Below are 20,036 nucleotides of genomic sequence, written 5' to 3' on the forward strand. Positions count from 1 at the left end.
TCGTAGTTCGCCTCTCGAGAGCCGCTTCTTTTTTGGCTCTTCCGGCCGAACTTCGCCTTCTGACAAGAGAAGTCTGTCTTCCTCCATTGGGGTCATCTCAGACACTCTTAATTGCCCAATCGGTAGCTCTTCTGGTTGAGTTTCGCTTACCTCTTGAGTTTCAGTTTTGTTTTTGTTTACTTTTTCCTTCTCCATTCTGTTCCCACGATAACCGGGTGTTTGCAGTCCATCTTCCCAGTGACCAGATTAGGAAGATAAGGGTAATTACGACTGGGTGTCCCCTGGTTCCCAGAAGGCTCCGTTGATGACACTGAATATACCCCCAGTGCCACGAGACTCTCAGCACGGGTCGCATAACACCTTAGTCTGGGGTTGTTGGTAAAGTAGGAGTAGGGACATCAGGAAAGGAAGGGATAGGTAACTACTCTCAATTTCAGGGCCAAACCAAGAGGGGGGAAAGGTTTTCTACCCTTGTCACTGGAATAGTGACAAGGGAAGGTGGCTTCCTCCCCTTGCCCTGACACTCCCTTAGAAGTTGCAGCACAAGACGAGGATGGTACATCACCCACGATCCCATCTGGGACAGTGGCTGATGCCGATGAGGATGCCAGTCCCCCACGGGTAATGCCCAGAACTGATGCTGATCTTAAAAAGGCTGAGAGCCACAGTTGAAGAATTCTAGCATATGACAACATACACAGCATGTACGGTGTATATATATATATATATATATATATATATATATATATATATATATATCTTCTTGGCATTATAATTTATTAGTTCGTCTATAAATTTGTAAATATTTTAATTCAATTAAAAATGTTAGTTTTTGAATTTTGTATACTATTTTGTATTGACCTCTAAATATTCTATCTCTTCTTTCGCTGTATCGTCCAAATTTTCATAGTACGCTTAAGTCTTGGAGCGTATTTTCATATAAACAAATTATCTGAAAATTATTGATATTTTGATTTAACTTATCACAAACTAAAAAATATAAGCATACAATAAATTATATAAGTATAGTAATACGCATTTATTTCTAATGCTTCTACACTATTAAGACCACAGACCTATAAAGATGCGCGCGAATTTTCGTTTATTAAAACCGCTTTTGGCGGGACTATCAGGTATTGTGGTATAAATGTGCTTCTCCTGTTAGTGTTGATGGTTTGTCTTTGCAGTGAAATATGGATTTTAATTGTAGTTCTGATGCTTTGTTTTCGGATATTAAACCAGAAATAGCTTACTATACATCTTATTATGAGACTTGCGATAATGTTCATGAAACGGACTCTTTAAATTCAAGTTTTAGTGACTGTACTACCAAAAGTCAGTGTAGTGAAGGCCTATCTTGTTCTTCCAAAGAACAGTTGTCAAGATTTGAAAATAAAAGGGGAAGGCCAAAGGCTGCGGTCATTGGAAATTTAATGATCGAAGGTTCCAATTCAGTTAGTGATATAAAATGCAAGTTTTGTTGCCGAGTTTTTCCTAGGGAGAAATCGCTACAGGCTCATTTAAGGACTCACACAGGTGAGGTTGTTATTGGGTAGTAAATACAAACATTTTTACTTTATATTAATAAGAATAAATAGTAAGATTAATTAAATTGGAATAATTTTTGCTATAAATAATTCTGTTAAAATATAGTACTGTAATATTTTTCATTGATTTATACCTTTTAAAGGCCAATTAATAGTATAATGTTTGGGACTACTTATCCTTGGCAATACAAACCATTTCTTACAATTGTAAGCTAGAGTATCAGTAAATTTAAAAAATTTTGAGCTGTTCATATAGATACATATTGATGGCATAAGTCTAGTTTTTTTTATTAGGCCACTATTTTGAAGAAACTAATCATGAGTATGGGAACTAATTTAAACATCATGGCATTGGTTCAAATGGATGCCATTAAATAGAGTAACTTACACAGGCTATTTTGATCACAAGACTGTCTTGCGCATGAAACTGGACTGGTTTTAATCACATTTATCGTCACTGGGCGTTGTGTCAAACGTAGCCTAGTTATCAAAAACAAGTAGGCTAATTAAAGAACGTATGGTATACATTGTTTAAACTGATTGCACTTAACATTCACGTCAGTGTAGGCTATTAACTAAAAAGTTTATTCCCAGCCTTTTCATATTAGCCTACAGTGGTGATAGAACATGTTATTGTGGAAATTAAAAACTATTCTGCATTGTAAAACATGTATTCATCTTATTCCCTTTTTAATAAGATAGTTTAAAGAAAGGCCTCTTAATTTCTAAGTAATATTTTTTTTTAATAGGATACTTTTAATTAAAGAGCAAAGTGTCAACTTACATTTTCTACATTAAACAACTGAATGAATTTGAAACAATTGATTTATTTTATGGTGTTTGATTTCAAGTAATTTGTAATCAGTATATGATTAGTTTCATAGGATTTTTATCAATTTAATAGAGCTCTTGCATGTCAAACAACACTACAAAACCTTTTTCTAGACATTAGTGATTGGTTTCATGATGCATATGATCAATTAGTAGTGTGAAATCTCAGTTGTATGAGATTAGTTTTATATAATTTTCACCACTTTACTAGGGCCCTTACAGGCTGTGTCGGCAGGGAACCAATTTCAAGGTGTTGTGATTGAATTATGTTCAGTGTGATGGATCCTGTATAGTGTGTGATCAGTTTCATTTAGTTTTAAGAGATGTAAGCCTTTATATTGAGCAAGTTGGACTACTTAAGAAAATTCTGAAAACAAGTTAACCTATCGACAAGGAATTCTATGATAATGTGTTATGTAATAAAAAAATTTAATTTTCATATCTTCATCTTTGGCCAGCGCTCTAGATGGATAATGGTTTCATAAAGGATGATTCCAGTTCCACAAACAACTATCGGCCTGTCCTAATTTTGCCTGTTTTGAGCAAAACCTTTGACAATTATGCTGCACTATTTGGAGAAACACAATCGACTTTCAGTTGAACAGTCTGGGTTCAGGAAAGGTAAATTGACTATAGATACTGTTGTGAGTCTGGTTGACTTGGTTGTCGTGGAATTAGAAAATTGAAATACCACCCTAGGTGCCTTAATCAAAGGCATTTGACTGTGCTGACCACATAACTCTGCTTGAAAAAGTGGAATCACATGAAATCTAAGGCATGCCATATGTGTGACTTAGATCATTTCTAAGTGACAGAACTCAAGTTTTCCACATTTCAAATCAGTTTTCAAATCCAATCCAGTTGAACTAAGGGGTTCCCCAGGGATCAATTCCCAGGCCAATTCTGTTTGTCATATATGTCAATGACATGGGTCATCACTACGCATGGTTAAGTCATGCAGTGTGCTGATGACACAACTGCTTCAGTGGAAAATCAAATTTCTTTTGAAAAAATGGGACTTTTTAGTTCAAATTAACAATCTTGTTCAACATTTCAACAGCCTCAATCTTAAAACAAAACACTTCAAAATCCAATGTCATAAACTTTGCTCTGTGACCTGCAGACTCAGAATGTAGCCTTGCCGTTATGTTGCCCGATACAATACTGGAAGAAGACTGCAGCACTAACATTTCTTGGGATATACCTAGATTAAGGGTTTACATGGAAGAACCACATTGAACATGTTTGCACCAAATTATCCTCAGCCATTTATGTTTTGAGGTTCTTAGCCAAGTATTGTCCAACTCAGGTTTTGATGACAGCATATTATGGCTTGATTTACCCTCACCTTACTTATGGAGTGGTACTGTGTGGGACCTGTGCAAACAACTACTTCATGATAGTTTTCAAATTGTAGAAGCAAGTATTTCAAATAAAGCGCTCATTTGAATTTCAGAGTCTTGTAGAGAAACCTTCAGTTGCAGCTGTTATCTCTGCCATGTCTCTACATTTTCAAAATAACTCTGTTCTGTATGTCTAAATGTGCCATTACAAGTGGTCAAGACACTCATTCATATGAGACCAGAGGCAGGGGAAACAAAGAACTGGTAGACACATATCAGTGGTTTACTAACATCTGCCCTCACAGGCAGGTGTTTACTTCATCAACAAGCTGCCCATTTAGATAAAGAATGTCATAGCACTCAATTTGCAAAAAAAAAACTTGTTTGAAATGCTTTTTAGCGTCACAAGCATTTTATAATGTTACCAAGTTTTTGATATTTGACTGGGAGATCTCCCAATCAGAAGATTGACTTTGACGCTTTAGGTGAAAAATTGGCAAGGATGTGAGATGCAAGAATGTTGAGTTGTATGTTTGAGTGTGATCCTAATGTGGGGAGAATGTACAAAATTTGAGCTCTGAACATTTAATATTGACATACTTTACTATACATGTAAAACATGTCCAATAAATATTGATTGATTGATGGTTAGATGTGTCACTTTCCAATTTTTTCCATTGAACTGATCATATTATCTCCCTGAAATTAGAGTGGTCGTGAAGCTCCTTCATCATTGTGTAACCACACTTGCTCAGATTCAGATTTCAAACTATTTCTTTTAGAGTAATGTCTAGATCTTTCGTCCCATGACTTTGATACTGATGTGCATGTTATCGATTTCAGACCGTTGTAAATCGTTTTAGATATAAATTAGAGACATGTAGAAAAATTAATTACTGACTTACTGTTAAGATCTTCAGATAGTGGAATTAAGGAGCATTTAAGCTTAAAGTAAAAGATTAGACTTTATGTTAAACTCTTGTGCTTAGGAGGGTCTTCTTAGAAATGTCCTTTCACATTAGGTGGCCAGCACTGCTGGCTATTCTGGTTTTTGTTTATTATGTTTTTCTAGCATGACACGAATAAAGAAAAATTCAATGGCCAGTTGTTCTGGACCCCTGGGAAAAAGAAAAAAATCATTAGTGTAAGAGCGCATGGCGTTGCAATTTTATTCAGACACCAGAATTTGTTTAAATAATCAAATTTGTGCTTACAAGTACCATACTTACAAGATTTCTGATAAGATAACAAAAATATATAAAATCCTATACTTAAAATGTGTATTTGAAGTCTAATAATTTTGAATAAATCTTGTAGTATCTTGTATTTAGTCAAGTCTAGATTGTTAAAACCTTTGACTACCTTAACTGTAAACATTAAAATTATAATATATGAATAAGCAAAGAAATTGAAAGTTAAGAATTTTTTTTTAACCTCAGCCATGTAGTCTATACAAGAAAATCAACTCTGAAGGTAGCTGTTGGTTATTTGAGACATAATTTTAATCTAAACCACTTATGTCTCATATTGGCTATGGAATTTTGGCGATCTTCGTGTCACTTGTGGTTTTTATTGTTCTGATGACATAACTATAACTAATTTAAATGTTAAAAAGGTTGTCAATGTGTTTATCCATGATACATTGTTATCAATATCACTCCATGATTTTTCACAACTGTTATCTATAGACTAATTCACTTATTCTGCAAAACTTTGTTTCTTACTTCCAATTATCAATTAATGTGTCTTTGGCGTCCTAACTGTTTATATTAGATGTCTAGTGTTGTTTATCATCCCCATATATTACTGAAGAGAAATGGTCTAGAAATGTTGACAGATCATAGATGTGTAAAAAATATACTGTGTCCTTTAGGAACTCTTTTAACGATTTGTATTGGTTTTGACCTCAATGGATATGATTTTCCATCTGTTCTGTGAGTTACTTCAACTGTCTGGTCTCTCAAAGTCAATTTCTCTTGTTTTTCAGCTCATCCATGGATCCTTACTTCCGCAGCTTTTGTAGCTGCAAATTATTTGTGTTTCTGTAATTCAAACATGTTGGTTAAGCCAAATGGCTGTTATGTTTCCTGTCATCATACTGTTAATGATGAAGTCAGTAAGACAGTAATGGTGTTCATCTGGTTTTAAAAATCTATGCTGATTTGGTGTTAAAACAATGAAATATTCCAGATGATTTATAAATCTATGCTGATTTGGTGTTAAAACAATGAAATATGCCAGATGATTTATAAATCTATGCTGATTTGGTGTTAAAACAATGAAATATTCCAGATGATTTATAATTAAAAACCTTAGATTTTTTCTATGACTTGAAAATGAGGGTACAAATTAAATTGGATGTTAGTCAAGACAATTTTCATTTCTTGTACTTCAGATTCACATTTTTCTAAGTTTTGCTCATCTCGTTTATGTCAACTGAAGGGTTTAATTTCAGTGACATAATTATAGTATTTACTTTTCGTTTATGAATTTTATATAAAGTTGTCACAACAGTTACTCAATGTATTGAGAAATTTCTCTCATCAGATCTGTTATCTACCTTCAGTTTGTTAGTGTTTAAATAATGTTATTTGTGTTTGTGAACATGTAGTTGAAATTATCTGTAATTTTAAAAGGGCCTATGATGATAAAAAAGTTAAAATCCAGACCAGGTTAAAATCCTGTTTGAAGATTTTTTTCAACTTAATGCTTCCATGACTTATATATGTGGTGTATTATGAGCTCCACATCAATAGGGTTATCTTTATAATTAATGTCGAAAATAATAGATGAGATTTATATTTAGAATGTTTTGAGGAATAAATTGCAGCAAAGAATCTCAAAATATTCTAAATACTCATATTAAAAACAAAACAAAAATCAATTTTTGAAAAAAAAAAAATTATAATATTAAATAGGGAACACTGATCAAAACTACAACTGTGTCTCTATAAATGTAACACACGTTTAAATGTTCTGTGTATATGTATATTTACTTATCTGCTTATTTATTTATTTGTTGAAACATATGTCTACAAAATAAAATATTTAAAAAGAGTTTTAGTTTCTTATTTTTGATGTTATTTATATGTGCTATACCTATAAACTTGCAATTAGAATTGTTTTAATTGTTTTCTAATTACTGCTTGTTTACATTCATTTGAAAAATCTGGTACCTATTAGATATTAATTTAACTGAATAAATAGTTAAAACATCCACATGTTTAAATTATTAGTTTATGCTGTAATTATTTATAGATAATATATGATATTTAATACATTAAGAAGAATAAACATAATTTTATAAATGATTGGATGTGTTTAGGGGAAAGGCCGTATACTTGTGACTATCCAGGGTGCTCAAAGGCATTTACTCAAAGTGGACAGCTGAAAACCCATCAAAGGCTACACACTGGTGAAAAACCATTTGTGTGCTCATTCGCTGGGTAAGTTTTATTTACAAGGTTTTCAGGTACTTAAATAAAGAAAACAAGGGTTTTTTATTAAATAATTTAAAATTTTTTACTGCCTTCTTAAGTAATTTAGTTGTAGAAAAGTACCTGCATTACTGTTAGCTCCATATCTTATTGCTATTTAACTTATGTGGTAAGCCTATGAAAAAATATACTTAAAATAAATAGTGTCCTGTATTTATAAATATCAAGAATATTTTATGTTCAATTGGAATCATAATTAAATATTTATACAATAAGGATTCCAATTAATCATTAACATTAATGATTATTATATGGGCGGCTGGAATTTTGTAGTTTTCAATTTATCACAGTTAAAAACTTAAAATTCCATAATCGAGTTCCAACTCGACATCAAATCTATATTCTTGTGATCTTCATAGGTCTCGATCATCTAGTCTAATGGTCTCCGTCTTCGGCTTGCAAGCCAAATCCAGCCAACAACAATTTATTTCCGTCAACAGCAAAGTGACAATGGATTTTAGTACTGAGTAATAGATTTGTACCAGCTAGGCTGACTTAACTAGTACTTTGAAATAATGTTTCCAACAGTAATTATTATACACATGATTGCATTCTAAAACAAGGCGTATTAAATAAAACATTATAAAACAATATCTCATATTAAATATTGACCACAGCTAAATGTTCTGTCTGCAATATGATCCTCCTTGAGGTTCAGTTACCAACCTCAACCTCAAAGTTGGGTTGGTTCTGTATAGACTGCTCTAAATCCAAGCATCATTGAATAATACAATGCGCTCACTTGAAGAAATGACTGGAAGTGACCACACTGCATTTGGAGTGAACTATATTATGTGCTCTTGTGTGAAGTGGAGGATGAAGATGACTCATACTTATGCACTAGCTAAGTTTTGAGATAGGTAGCTCATTCTGCAGCATAAGTAAGTTATTGGCACCAAACAAAAGCCAATAGCTCTACTTACTCACTCTTTAGAATCAGTTTCCGAATTGTTTTTGACGGCTAAACTCTGCTTCTGCAGTTTTCAGCATGTGGTTTGTTTGTGTTTGCAAAACTTAGTTAAGTTATATCTTTGTCCCTAAAGAAGGAAGTTTATAGCTAGTGCTGTGTTTTAATTATAGTTGACTTTCAAAATATACATTATCAACCTGACATTTTTACTAAGAGTTAGTCAAAATTAAAAAACTTCTTACCAAAAGAAAGAGATTGCTACATTTAGGCCTTGTTATGAATTGGTTTTAGCCTTCTGAGCTTCAGGCAATGGAGGAGATAACACATTACATTTACTTTAATTACAGTAAAATTACCAAATATTGTGAGGGTTTGCACCATAAAATTGAATCATATTAATAATATTTCTGTAGATCAATTTGTTTATAATAGTTTTATGGTAGTTGATGTAATAAAATTGAAATGTTTGTTATTTTAGAGAGAACTCAGGAAACTGGGCATGTTGCAGGTGTGGTATGAGGTTTACTCATGCAAACCGTCGCTGTCAAGAGCACCCATTCCTGCCTCTTTCCCGCAGTGACACGTCAGTGTTGCGGCCTGTTGAGACAAACCCCTTCCAATCAGTTGCCATAAAAGAGTGGCTGGAGAGGTAGGACACACCATGCTTATCTTGACTAAGTTTCTTCATCTCTTCACTTTTCCATTGTTATCCATTACATTGTATGATGAAGTATTGCAAATTTTCTATGATGTCAGCACACAGTTTTGTCTTTACTGATAAAAATAATGTTTATCACTACTTAGTGTTGAATTATATCAATAACTGTATTCTGTGTCCGAGCAATTGAATGATTCAGCCATTAAAATATATTGGCTATTTATGCAGATTGGCTAATAAACAATTACCAAGTGTGTGTGTGTGTGTGTGTGTGTGTGTGTGTGTGTGTGTGTGTGTGCGTGTGTGTGCGTGCGTGCGTGCAGGATATGTAAAATGTCTGGAAACACCATTTAAACTCTGGTTCAAATTAAACTCTAAAATGCCCCCTAAATATCCCTGTGGTACTTGCAATATTGGGGTAAAGTACTCTGGTATAAAATGCACAGGCTTATGTGAACAATGGTACCATGCGGGTTGCCAAAACATTACAGAAAAGAACTTTAAAAAACTAACTACTGGTATCCATGAAACCAAACATTGGCAGTGCATAAAATGTAGAGCAATAAACCAATCATGCCTATCTAACAAAGAAATAGTTGACAACACAGCAATTAACAGTTCAGACACAATTCAGGAACTTATTGAAAATAATTTTTTAGATAACTCTAACAGCCGAGAAGATGAACTGCAATTGGCCGCCAAAATTGGATCAGCATTGGTGGCAGAAAATGATAGAGGCATTGAAGCTAAAAAACCAACTGATTAGTATGGAGGGGAAATTGGAAGAAATGGAAGCTGAAAAAAGTAAACACATGAGTAAAATAGAACATTTATTACAATTAAACGCAGATCTTCAAGCCCAACATAATGAAGAGAGGCACCTACAACTAGAAGCTCAGAGTATCTATGAGGAGAATGACCTAAAATTAGGTCAACTTGTAGATGACTATGCAATAAGAATAGGAGAACTAGAGAAAACTAATCTCAGGGCTGCAAAAGAAAATTAAAAGTCATGAAGTGCCGACTATAACTTTTAAAGACTCTGACTCACAGACTTCTCCTCCAGAGGAAGTTACCCCATTAATCGAGAGTAATCACGTTGCTCTCCTATTGGGCATGTCCGAAATTAAAACAAAAGTAGATCACATAGAGGTCATTATTAAAACTTTAACTAATCAAAGACAAAGCAAAACCTTGACCATACCTATGACTGAACCAAACCAAACTACAACCCCAGGAGTCGGTCAAACCTGCAGTCAAAAACTGGACCATTCAATGACTACACCTTTATCACTGACCACAGGAAACAGACAAACCTGTAATAAAACACTGAACAACACCTCGACCATGCCAATAACAGTATTATGCCAAACTATGACTACAGGAGACAGCCAAACCTGCATTCAAAAACTGGATCATTTAATGACTACACCTTTATCAGTGACAGGAAACAGACAAACCTGCAATAAAAAACTGAAAAACACCTCGACCATGCCAATAACAGTATTAGGCCAAACTATGACTACAGGAGACAGCCAAACCTGCAACAAAAAACTGATCACACCTTCAGAGAACAAAAATAAGCACTCTCTCCATTCTGAAACAGGCAAGAAGGCAAATAGAAATAAGTTTAGTTTCTCTCTGCAAGTTGCAAAAGCTGCAAAAAATCAAACAACCCAGGGCAACAACCTGCTAACTTAACTAAAAACAACGTAAAAGTAATGCAAGGACCTCCAATTAATGCTAAAAAAGAGCTGAGAATGAGAGTCTAGAAGGGTTTTACATTAAACACGTAAATTTTTATATTGACCACATGCCTAGAAACTATAGTCAACTCTTTCAACAACTAAATACTGAACCTGCACCATCCATGCTCACCACCTATGCTCAGCCTCTCATGCTTCCATCATCACCATCTACATTTGGTCAACAAATCCAAGTAATAGCAGATGTTCACCAGCCTGATACTCCTCCCACAGAGCAAAATCATGTTTCTTTTTTAGAGCATTGGAAAAAACAAGGAATCAATTCCTAAACAGTTCAATACAACACAGCCCTGTTCCAGAGAAGGTGAAACATAAACCCCTTACTATCCTACATCAAACCACAGACAGAATGTGAACAAAATCGAACGCCTGAACACCCTCCTCAACATTTTAAAACCTGACCTATTGATCGTGACGGAACATGGACTGACAAAAGACACATTGTCAAACACAAGACTAATAGGATACTCACTGATAGCAGAATACTGCAGAAAACACCATCAGAAGGGAGCAGTTGCTATATTCACAAATGACACTTTAAAATGTCAAATTGAAACAATTGACACTTACGAATACAGTATGGAAATGATATGTGAAGTAGCAATTGCTAAGATTGAACTTGGCAAGTCCAGTCTCTACCTAGTTGGGGTTTACAGGATTAAAGGAAATTTGGAGGCGGGTCTGGATGTTGTATCTGACGCATTAGAACGCTTACCAACTAACAAGCCAGTATTAATCATGGGTGACATTAATATTGACAGCAAGGCAAAAAAGAATGACTACATGCTAATGACAAAAATCTTGACTAGTTACAACATCCAGAGACTGGACCTCCCATACACTAGAATCACACCAACCTCCAGAACATCCATAGACTGTGTATACACTAACCTGCAGCTAGAAAAGCTGCATGTTAAGGTTTTAAACACAGCAATCTCAGACCACACAGGACAGCTCTGTACTATCAACTTGGATAACTACTTACCCCCACCACCATCGGCTGAGCGCAGAAACATGAGTACAAGAAATTTGCTTAAGTTAAAAGCTCTCCTTCACCATCAAAACTGGAAAGCAGTCTACAGCTCAACGAATGCAGAGGAGTCTTACAACAGTTTTAGCAGTATTCTTTCTAACGCAATAGATATGACTTGCCCTATAACAAAAATGAGAATTAAAACAAAACGAAATGAGGAAATTCTGACTGACCCCATAGCAACGCAGTTGAGGAGACATTACATTGAAGCTCAAGACTTACACAATATAACTGGAAGTGAGATTGACAAAAATAATGCAGCTCAATTAAAAAAAGAATATGACCTTAGGCTGAAACATCTGAGACGAAAAGAAAACATTGATGTGATAACAGGTGCAGATAGCAAATCAAAGGCAATATGGCAAATCAAAAATTCAGAGAGGAAGTCAAAAGAGGATAAGCCCCTGCCCTTAGCATTAGACATACAGGGAGAACTGATAAGTGACCCAGTCAAAATTGCAGAACATTTCAACAATTTTTTCATAAACATAGCCGAAGACACAATACATCAAAACCAAGACAGTGTTCAAAGAACACTATCAGACGCAAATCCAGATATTCCAAATTTAATACTACAACCGACATCCCTAGAAGAGGTAGATAAACTAATGCGATCATTGAAAACCAAAATCTCAGCTGGATATGACAGTGTCTCTACAAAATTGTTGAAAATATGTAAAGAAGAAATAGTTGGTCCTCTAGTGAATGTCATTAACAAATCTTTCACTTCTGGAACATTTCCATCTGCTTTAAAAATATCTAAAGTTTATCCAAAGCTCAAACAAGGAAACACCAAACAACTTGCTAACTATCGGCCGATATCACTGATACCAACTTTTTTTAAAGTTATGGAAAAATTATTTTTGAGCAGATTCCTACAACACTTGTCAATCAACAAACTGCTTACATCATAACAACACGGTTTTCAGACTGGAAGATCAACAACAACAGCACTTATTAGCCTTGTCGAATTCCTAACAGATCAACTGGAAGAAGGCAACACAGTTACTACTATCCTGCTCGACTACTCTAAGGCCTTCGACTGCCTTAGCCATACACATCTTTTAGACAAACTGACAAATCTTGGGTGAAAGGATAATCATACAACTGGATAAAAAGCTACCTAACAGAACGAAGACAAATTGTCGAAATAAACCACACCAGCAATGGATTAACACAACAGATAAAATCACTTCCACAGATCATTAATCGTGGTGTACCACAAGGATCTGTACTAGGGCCTATTTTGTGTATTTTATACACAAATGACTTCCCTAGCTACATGCAAGACTATAGCCATATACTGATGTATGCTGACGATGCGGTCCTCCTCCTTGTTCAAAAAGAACCTGAAAAACTTGAAATAGCAGCATACAACGCACTAAACATGGCAATACAATACAGCCAAGGAAATGATCTTGTTATAAATGAGAATAAAACGAAGCAGCTGGTCCTAGGAAGACACAAAGAAACAACAGGTAGGCTACCAAATCTGGAGGAAACTACTACTTCAAAGTACCTGGGTATATTAATTGATGACCGTCTTGCTTGGACTGACCAAGTAGATTCCCTTTGCAAGAAGCTCAGCACAGCACTATGTAATCCGCAGAATAAAAAATATTAGTGACACAGCAACAGCAAAGATAGCTTACTACGCCCTCTATGAATCTAACCTCCGGTACGGGATTGCGGCATGGGGGGGCACTACAACAAGCAACTTGCAGCGGCTCCTTATCCACCAAAAAAGAGCAATCAGGGTTCTAAAGGGTCTCCAGCCTAAATAATCCTGTCGTCAAGCCTTTGAAGAGTTGAAAATACTCACTGTAGTGAATCTTTACATTCTGGAAGCAGTCTCTTTTCTCCACCTCAAGTCACCCGAAGCAGCAAGAACCGGTGCCCAAATTCACAGCTACAACACCAGACATGCCTCTAGCTACCAACTCCCTGTACACAGACTGACAGCCACAGAAAGGAAACCGACCTACGCTGGAGCCAAGTTATGGAATGCCCTTCCAGAAGAAGACCAGCAGGCTGCAGTTTGGACAACTCCTGAAGTGCTGGCTACATTCTTTCTACCAACTTGATGAATTTTATCAATGGACTGACAATGCCTAACCACTGAATTTTAACATGTATTTCTATGACCCTTGTTCTTATCTCTATGATAATGTACAAAAGAATGTCAATAAACAATAAATAAATAAACAATAAACAATCCGTTGCCTGAGATCTTAACCACGGGTAAACTCTGACGTTAGCCCGGCATTACATACCAGATCTTCATAGCTGGAAAAAGGTGGGTCATTTTGTGCTAGATCTGGGTTGTATGGAGGATTATCGAAACATCTTTCATCCAAAATCATCCATAAGCTGTTGGTATGATTGGCTGTGTGTGGATGTGCATTATCATGAAAAAACTATATGTTTTAGGTCAGTTTCCAAGAAACTTGTTTTGCAACTGAAGTTTCTGCAGTGTTTCACAATATCTTTCTACATTGATTGTTGAGCTTCATTCAAGGAAATCAACCAGAATCACACCCATATTGTTCTAAAGAACAGTTGCCAAAATGTTTGATAGTAAATTAAAAGTGTTTGATGTATGAAACAAATTTTATAGAAATTTGTTAATTTATTTAAATTCACTAGTCTATTGTCAGGAAACTCCAGCTACTTGTTTTATACAGACTCCTTCTGTGTTAACTTTGAGCTCAAATATAATGTGTCATAAAGTTGTCAATTTTGTTCAAAGGCATGTTAAGAATAAGAATGTTTATTGCTATAAAACTTTCACAAGAATCGACACAAGTCATGTATAAAATATAAAACTTAGCACAAGTCCAGATAAGGAAAATTGGTAACCAAAATGCGAATTTGCCAAAACAGTCACAAGGTACGTAAAAAATGAATAAATAACAAGTTAGTAAAACTTTACAAAGTTACAATAACAGAATTATATAACATTGATAAATCTAAAAATATAGTCTGTATAAATAAAAAAAAAAATATGACATTAACGTGTAAAATCTAATCATTTAAGCTGTTTTACATCTTGTTTCAGCATTTCGCGATTTCCTTGGAACTATGTAGGCTATATCTAGAAACTAACAGTCCTACAGTCAAAAAGTTATTTTAAGGAATAAAATGGATTGACTAAAAGACAGGAATAACATTTTTGTTTAAACTCATTGTAGTTATATTTAGAGATAAGTGGTCTTGAACAGTTGTAGACCTTCAAAGTGATTACTGTGTGACTATCAATAGTCTCTATATCTAGTGTTATATGTATGTCTGTCACTATATGTCTTCAGAGATTCAGGATGTTTGAGAATGTAGAGTATATACCTGTATAAAGTTAGATATGGTTTAAATTTTATTTTAAATTAAAATAGGTCTACAGTGAGCTAATGGTTGACAATGTGAATGTGCTATAATTCAAATGGCTTTCTTTTGTATAAATTTCTGCTATCTTGCTGCAGTTTCCCCATAGAATTAGGCCATATATGAACACTAATTGAAAGAAATCAAAATAGGCCTTTCTGAGATAATCAGTGTGTATGCAACAAGTGAGACATCTTAGGAGATAAGCAATCCAAGAGTTTGGATGGTAGCTGATCAATGTAGGGTCCCCATGTCAAACGATGATCCACACAAACACTTAACAACTTTACATTATCCAACAACTCAATATCAGAGTAAATATTGTAGTTTACTTCTCAGGTTAAAAATTATGTGCTGTCATTTTCATTAAATAAAAATCCATTGGAATGAATCCACAATGATGCCTGTTGAATGGATTCCAATGAAATTGTTTTAATTTATTCAGGTCATTACTACTGTTTAAAATTTGGTTTAGAATATGGGGTTTTATGATTCATTCTAGTAGAAGAATATTTATCCAGATGGAAATTTTTGTCTTGCTGGATTAAATTTTAACCGTATCAGAACCTTGGCCTGCTTCACCCGTAAAAGTATTTCATGAGTTAAACTCAAAATTTGTTTTCTGTTAATAAGTTTCAAATTATTTTGCATGGATAAAATCTGTTATTGCTGTATGAGTAAAATCAGGAAATTAGTAAGAAAAAGTTTGTTGAAGAGTATTTTAATTGATGCCTGGATATAAATTACAGTAAAATAGTAAAACATAATTCAAGAACAAAACCTTAGTTATTATTTAAATAGATTTTGGGAAACGCAAGGAGAGACAGTATATTTAGATCAAAATAAATAGTGATAAATTAGATTTTATCAAATCTTATACAATGTAAAATAAAAATTTAGTAAAAAAATTATAGATTTATGTCAAATTTAATAGCTCATAATGTAATCATTTAAATTTGTAGATGAAATGACAAGATGTAATGATGGCATTGGTTTGATTCAACTTTATCTAATTAATATTACTTGTTGCTATACAACTTCAGTTAAGGTCAGCTGGTGTTCCTCAAAATAATAGACGGAGTAAAACAGCCACATGCTCCTGTTCAGCAGTCTGCCTGATATTCAACAAGTAAATAAATCAACAGTGCTAAAAATATGTTTATGCACTGAAACCTTTGGGTTTTGTTGTATTTAATGACAAACATCAAAAACAGTAATTATAATGACATTGCACATTTTTGTTGGGTGAACACGGACAGTAAGATATTTAAGTTCAATTTATCAAATTAAAAGTGTATATACTTACCATTCTCTACGGCAAAAAGTATAATTAAGATTAACTGATGTGGAAATTTTTTAAAGCATTGTGTTGAATGCTTTACAACTGCAGTCATGGCCCTTCAGTATCACACTGGTCCTCTGGAACCGATTGGGGCCGGCCGCATTGAATAAAACATTCTTTAACATAAAGAATATTTGTGAAAAATCCGTATAGAATCATTTGTGTAAATCACATAAAACAGAACAAGAACTTTGTTTTATTTTTCTTCAGAGATTAGATGAGGAACTCACTTGTCCTCTCCTCATGTGATAACACAAATTTCAGTTATCCCTTGAATCTTTCATAAAACTACTTAAAAGGATTTACAACTCAAAGCAAAAGTACTCACATCATGATAGTGCTAATCTTTGTATTTTTACTCACAGCATAATATTTTTGTCTCTCAATCTCATCAATAAAAAGTTTATTCTTTGGTAAAGTCAAAGGTTATACTTTGTCCTGGACAATAAACAATGTGATCTTTGTAATTTTGTTTAGTTTCTCAGTTATATTTCAAATTGTTATGGCCAGAGTTGCATATAACTGTTAGTGGTAGAAATATAACTTGGTTTGTTAGTACTCGTTATAAATCTTATTACTGTTTTCCAGGTACAAAAAAGAAAAAAAGGAACAGCAACCAATGAAGCAAACAGAAAATGGTAAAACTGGAGTTGATGAAGTGGAAAACAATATTCATTGCACACCTCCAAAAAAGAAAAGAGCAATTAAAAATCTACTGAAAATGGAAGATAAGTGCAAATCTCCTTTAAAAAGCTTGTATTCAGAAACCAGTCAGTGGCCAGTGCGAGTATCCCCACAATGTTCAACTACACCTGAAACCCCAAAACCCACAAAAGATAATTTGCTTGAAATGAAACAAGAACTTCCCAAGAAACGGTGGTTGCGAGCAGCTAAAATGGAGGAAATTATGGACTCTTGTCGTTCATTAAACCAGACAAGGCCAACCGTTTTGGTGAGAGCAGATCCTAGGCCCATGTCCCCACCATGGACACCGTCGACTCCTACTCCTGAACTGACTCCTTCCTACACCAGTACTCCCAAGATGCCTGCTGTCATGCCTCAGCGATGTATCAGTCTTATTACACCACCTGACTCCTCCCGTAAATCACAAACGATAGAACAAGAACTTTCTTTTACTACTCTACATAGATTAGATGAGGAGCTTGCTTGTCCTCTCCCGTGTGAAGATGACACAAATTTCAGTTATCCCTTGAATCTATCACAAAACCCATCTTCCTCTATCTTGTTTGGATAAGTCACAGTATTCCTAGTCATAAGTTCAATATATCTTCAGAGTTCTTTCTCCATTTTTCTGTTATGGTATTTTCTTAATGTATATCTATTGTTCCAAAATGTTATATGTAATTAATATGAAAAAATGTATGAAAACAAAAACTAGTCCTAAAATTGAACATAATCTATACAATAAATGTATGTTTATAGAATTGTAATCCCAATTTAGAACTTTATGTACATTAGCCTAAAATATACTTACTATGCTGTTCGAATTAATTGGGACAAATGAAAAAAACCAATTTTTTCCTAAAACATTAGTTTTTAATCATTAGATACCTTATTTAGATTGAACAATCAATACATTAGTATGAAGTATGTCCTCCTTTAGCAGAAATGACCTCACCTACACGTCTTGGCATTGACTCCACTAGTTTAGCACACATGTTCTTGACTTCATCATCGTGAAACCAAACTTGTATAGCACTTGTTATCATTTTTTCTTTTGTAGTGCAATCCATCTTAGCTAAACGTTTCTTGAGAATATGCCATAAGTTCTCAATCGGATTTAGGTCGGGTGAGTTACCAGGCCAATCAAGCACTTTTACTTTGTTTTCCCGCATAAAAGTCTTGACCAATTTTGAATTGTGGCAAGGGGCTAAGTCATGTTGAAATGTTCCATCAAATGTTTCCATAAATGGAACTATCCGACTGCGTAGTATGTCGATGTATTTGGCTGAATTCATCATCCCATTGATGGGAACTAAGCTCCCAGTACCATTTGTGGTAAAAAAACCCCAAAACATCTGTTTAGAAGGATGTTTAACAGTCTGTTGGATATGACCTTCTCGCAAAGGTTCACCTTCACTCCGCCTAACAACACTTGATAGATATCCCTGCACAAATAAATGTGATTCATCACTGAAAATAACTTTTTTCCAGTCATCTACAGTCCATGATCGGTATTTCTTAGCCCATACTAAACGTTTTTGCATCATTTTCTTAGTAAGAAATTGTTTTTTCTTCGGTTTTCTTGCCTTTCGACCAACTTCCAGAAGTCTTTTCCTTACAGTTGAAGTACTCACTTCAATACCAGAATCCAACAAATCCCTTCGAAGGTCTGTGCTTGTCTTTCTTGGATTTATTTTGCTATTTCTTATTAGAATTTTGTCAGTTCTTGGAGTTGTTTTACGTTTGCGCCCACATTTTCCTTTTCTTTTTGGAGACAATGATCCGGAATCTTGATATGTTTTTAAAATTCTGGAAACACTAGATTTTCCCACACCAACTGCTGTAGCTATATCTCTCACAGTCATAGACGTGTGTTCATTAAGAGCAACAACTTTAGCACGCTTCCTAGGTGTTATATCCATCTTTGAAGAAGCACGTAATAAACGGAACACAGTACCACAACCACCGACCGCCACAAAGAAAGGCTCACAACTGAAGGAATGACACTCCAAAACCAGTCAAACAAGTTTTTTACAGTCAAGGTCAATCCAGCACACTACTTCTATGCAGTTATAACCGGTTTGAAGCGGTCTGGGACATCACCAGTTATCACAAACTAACAAAGACCAGAAAAACATGTTTGTCCCAATTAATTCGAACAGCATAGTATTTCACATTGATATTAAATTCAACTGAAAATGTTAACAGGATTTTGGAAATTTGCTATTGTGTGTTACAACAGAAACACAATATTCTAGAACTGGTATCTCCTTTCTTCTTAGGTGTCAAATCCAAAAGCAGGTTAATTATTTTTTTTTTAACTAAACAATTCATTCAAAAAAGTTGCAATGAACACCAAAGTCAAAGTTGTAAATATATATATATATATATATATATATATATATATATATATATATATACATCATAAACTTATACCTGACATCCAGATCCAAGTCAAGAGAAGTATAAATGAAAAATCATGACACAACACAGATGTACTGCTGAAACACGTAGTTGGAAGAACAGGGACTGAACGGACAGGCTTAGTAGATCTGGAACACATCTAAAAGCTGGCAAAAGGTGTAGAAGATAGGGAACAGAACCAAATTATTATTATTTTACTGTATAAAAATAATTTAATCCCTTTTCAAAATCAGTAACACAAATAAAGTATATTTTCCTACATCAATCCACTAGTCTCACTATTCTGTGATTTGGTAAAATTTGTCATGAAGCATTTTATTCCTACAATTAAAGATGTAACTTTTTGTTTCTTAATCATAATCAGAACTTATGCATTATGGAACCACACTTTTTTGTGTTTTAATTTTAAAATAACAAAACACATGTACATTAACATACTTAACCCATGGATATGACAAGTTAATATATTTGAGTTGGATAGATTGAAATATGGATAGAAAAAGTAATATATGTGCAACACTCAACAAGATACCGCAATGGTTCACTCACCTAACATTTATCCATTGTGGTCAGGTAAAGCAATACAATATATATATATATATATATATATATATATATATATA

General features: G+C 34.3%; 1 protein-coding gene across 2 annotated transcripts; it reads left to right on the plus strand.

The window, feature by feature from the left end:
* The first annotated feature begins 1,134 nt into the window (after positions 1–1,134).
* Positions 1,135–17,756, plus strand: LOC124369157 (sex-determining transformer protein 1-like). Of its 2 annotated transcripts, none has more exons than XM_046826943.1 (4): positions 1,135–1,536; positions 7,047–7,167; positions 8,607–8,777; positions 16,894–17,756. In XM_046826943.1, the coding sequence occupies exons 1-4, from the start codon at positions 1,194–1,196 to the stop codon at positions 17,558–17,560; spliced, it is 1,302 nt and encodes a 433-aa protein (XP_046682899.1). In that variant the 5' UTR covers positions 1,135–1,193; the 3' UTR covers positions 17,561–17,756. The 2 variants fall into 2 exon arrangements, with proteins under 2 accessions (XP_046682899.1, XP_046682901.1); XM_046826945.1 differs by having other exon boundaries at positions 8,637–8,777.
* Positions 17,757–20,036: the final 2,280 nt, after the last annotated feature.

Source organism: Homalodisca vitripennis, chromosome X (genome assembly GCF_021130785.1).
Source record: "Homalodisca vitripennis isolate AUS2020 chromosome X, UT_GWSS_2.1, whole genome shotgun sequence".
Classification (NCBI taxonomy): Eukaryota; Metazoa; Arthropoda; class Insecta; order Hemiptera; family Cicadellidae; genus Homalodisca; species Homalodisca vitripennis.

What these genes read in the sequence shown, in the direction of transcription:
- LOC124369157 (XM_046826943.1), top strand. Translation starts at nt 1,194, where the DNA reads ATGGATTTTAATTGTAGTTCTGATGCTTTGTTTTCGGATATTAAACCA. An exon ending in TTTGTGTGCTCATTCGCTGG is followed by an intron (nt 7,168 to 8,606) that starts GTAAGTTTTATT and finishes TTGTTATTTTAG; the next exon opens with AGAGAACTCAGGAAACTGGG. An exon ending in ATAAAAGAGTGGCTGGAGAG is followed by an intron (nt 8,778 to 16,893) that starts GTAGGACACACC and finishes ACTGTTTTCCAG; the next exon opens with GTACAAAAAAGAAAAAAAGG.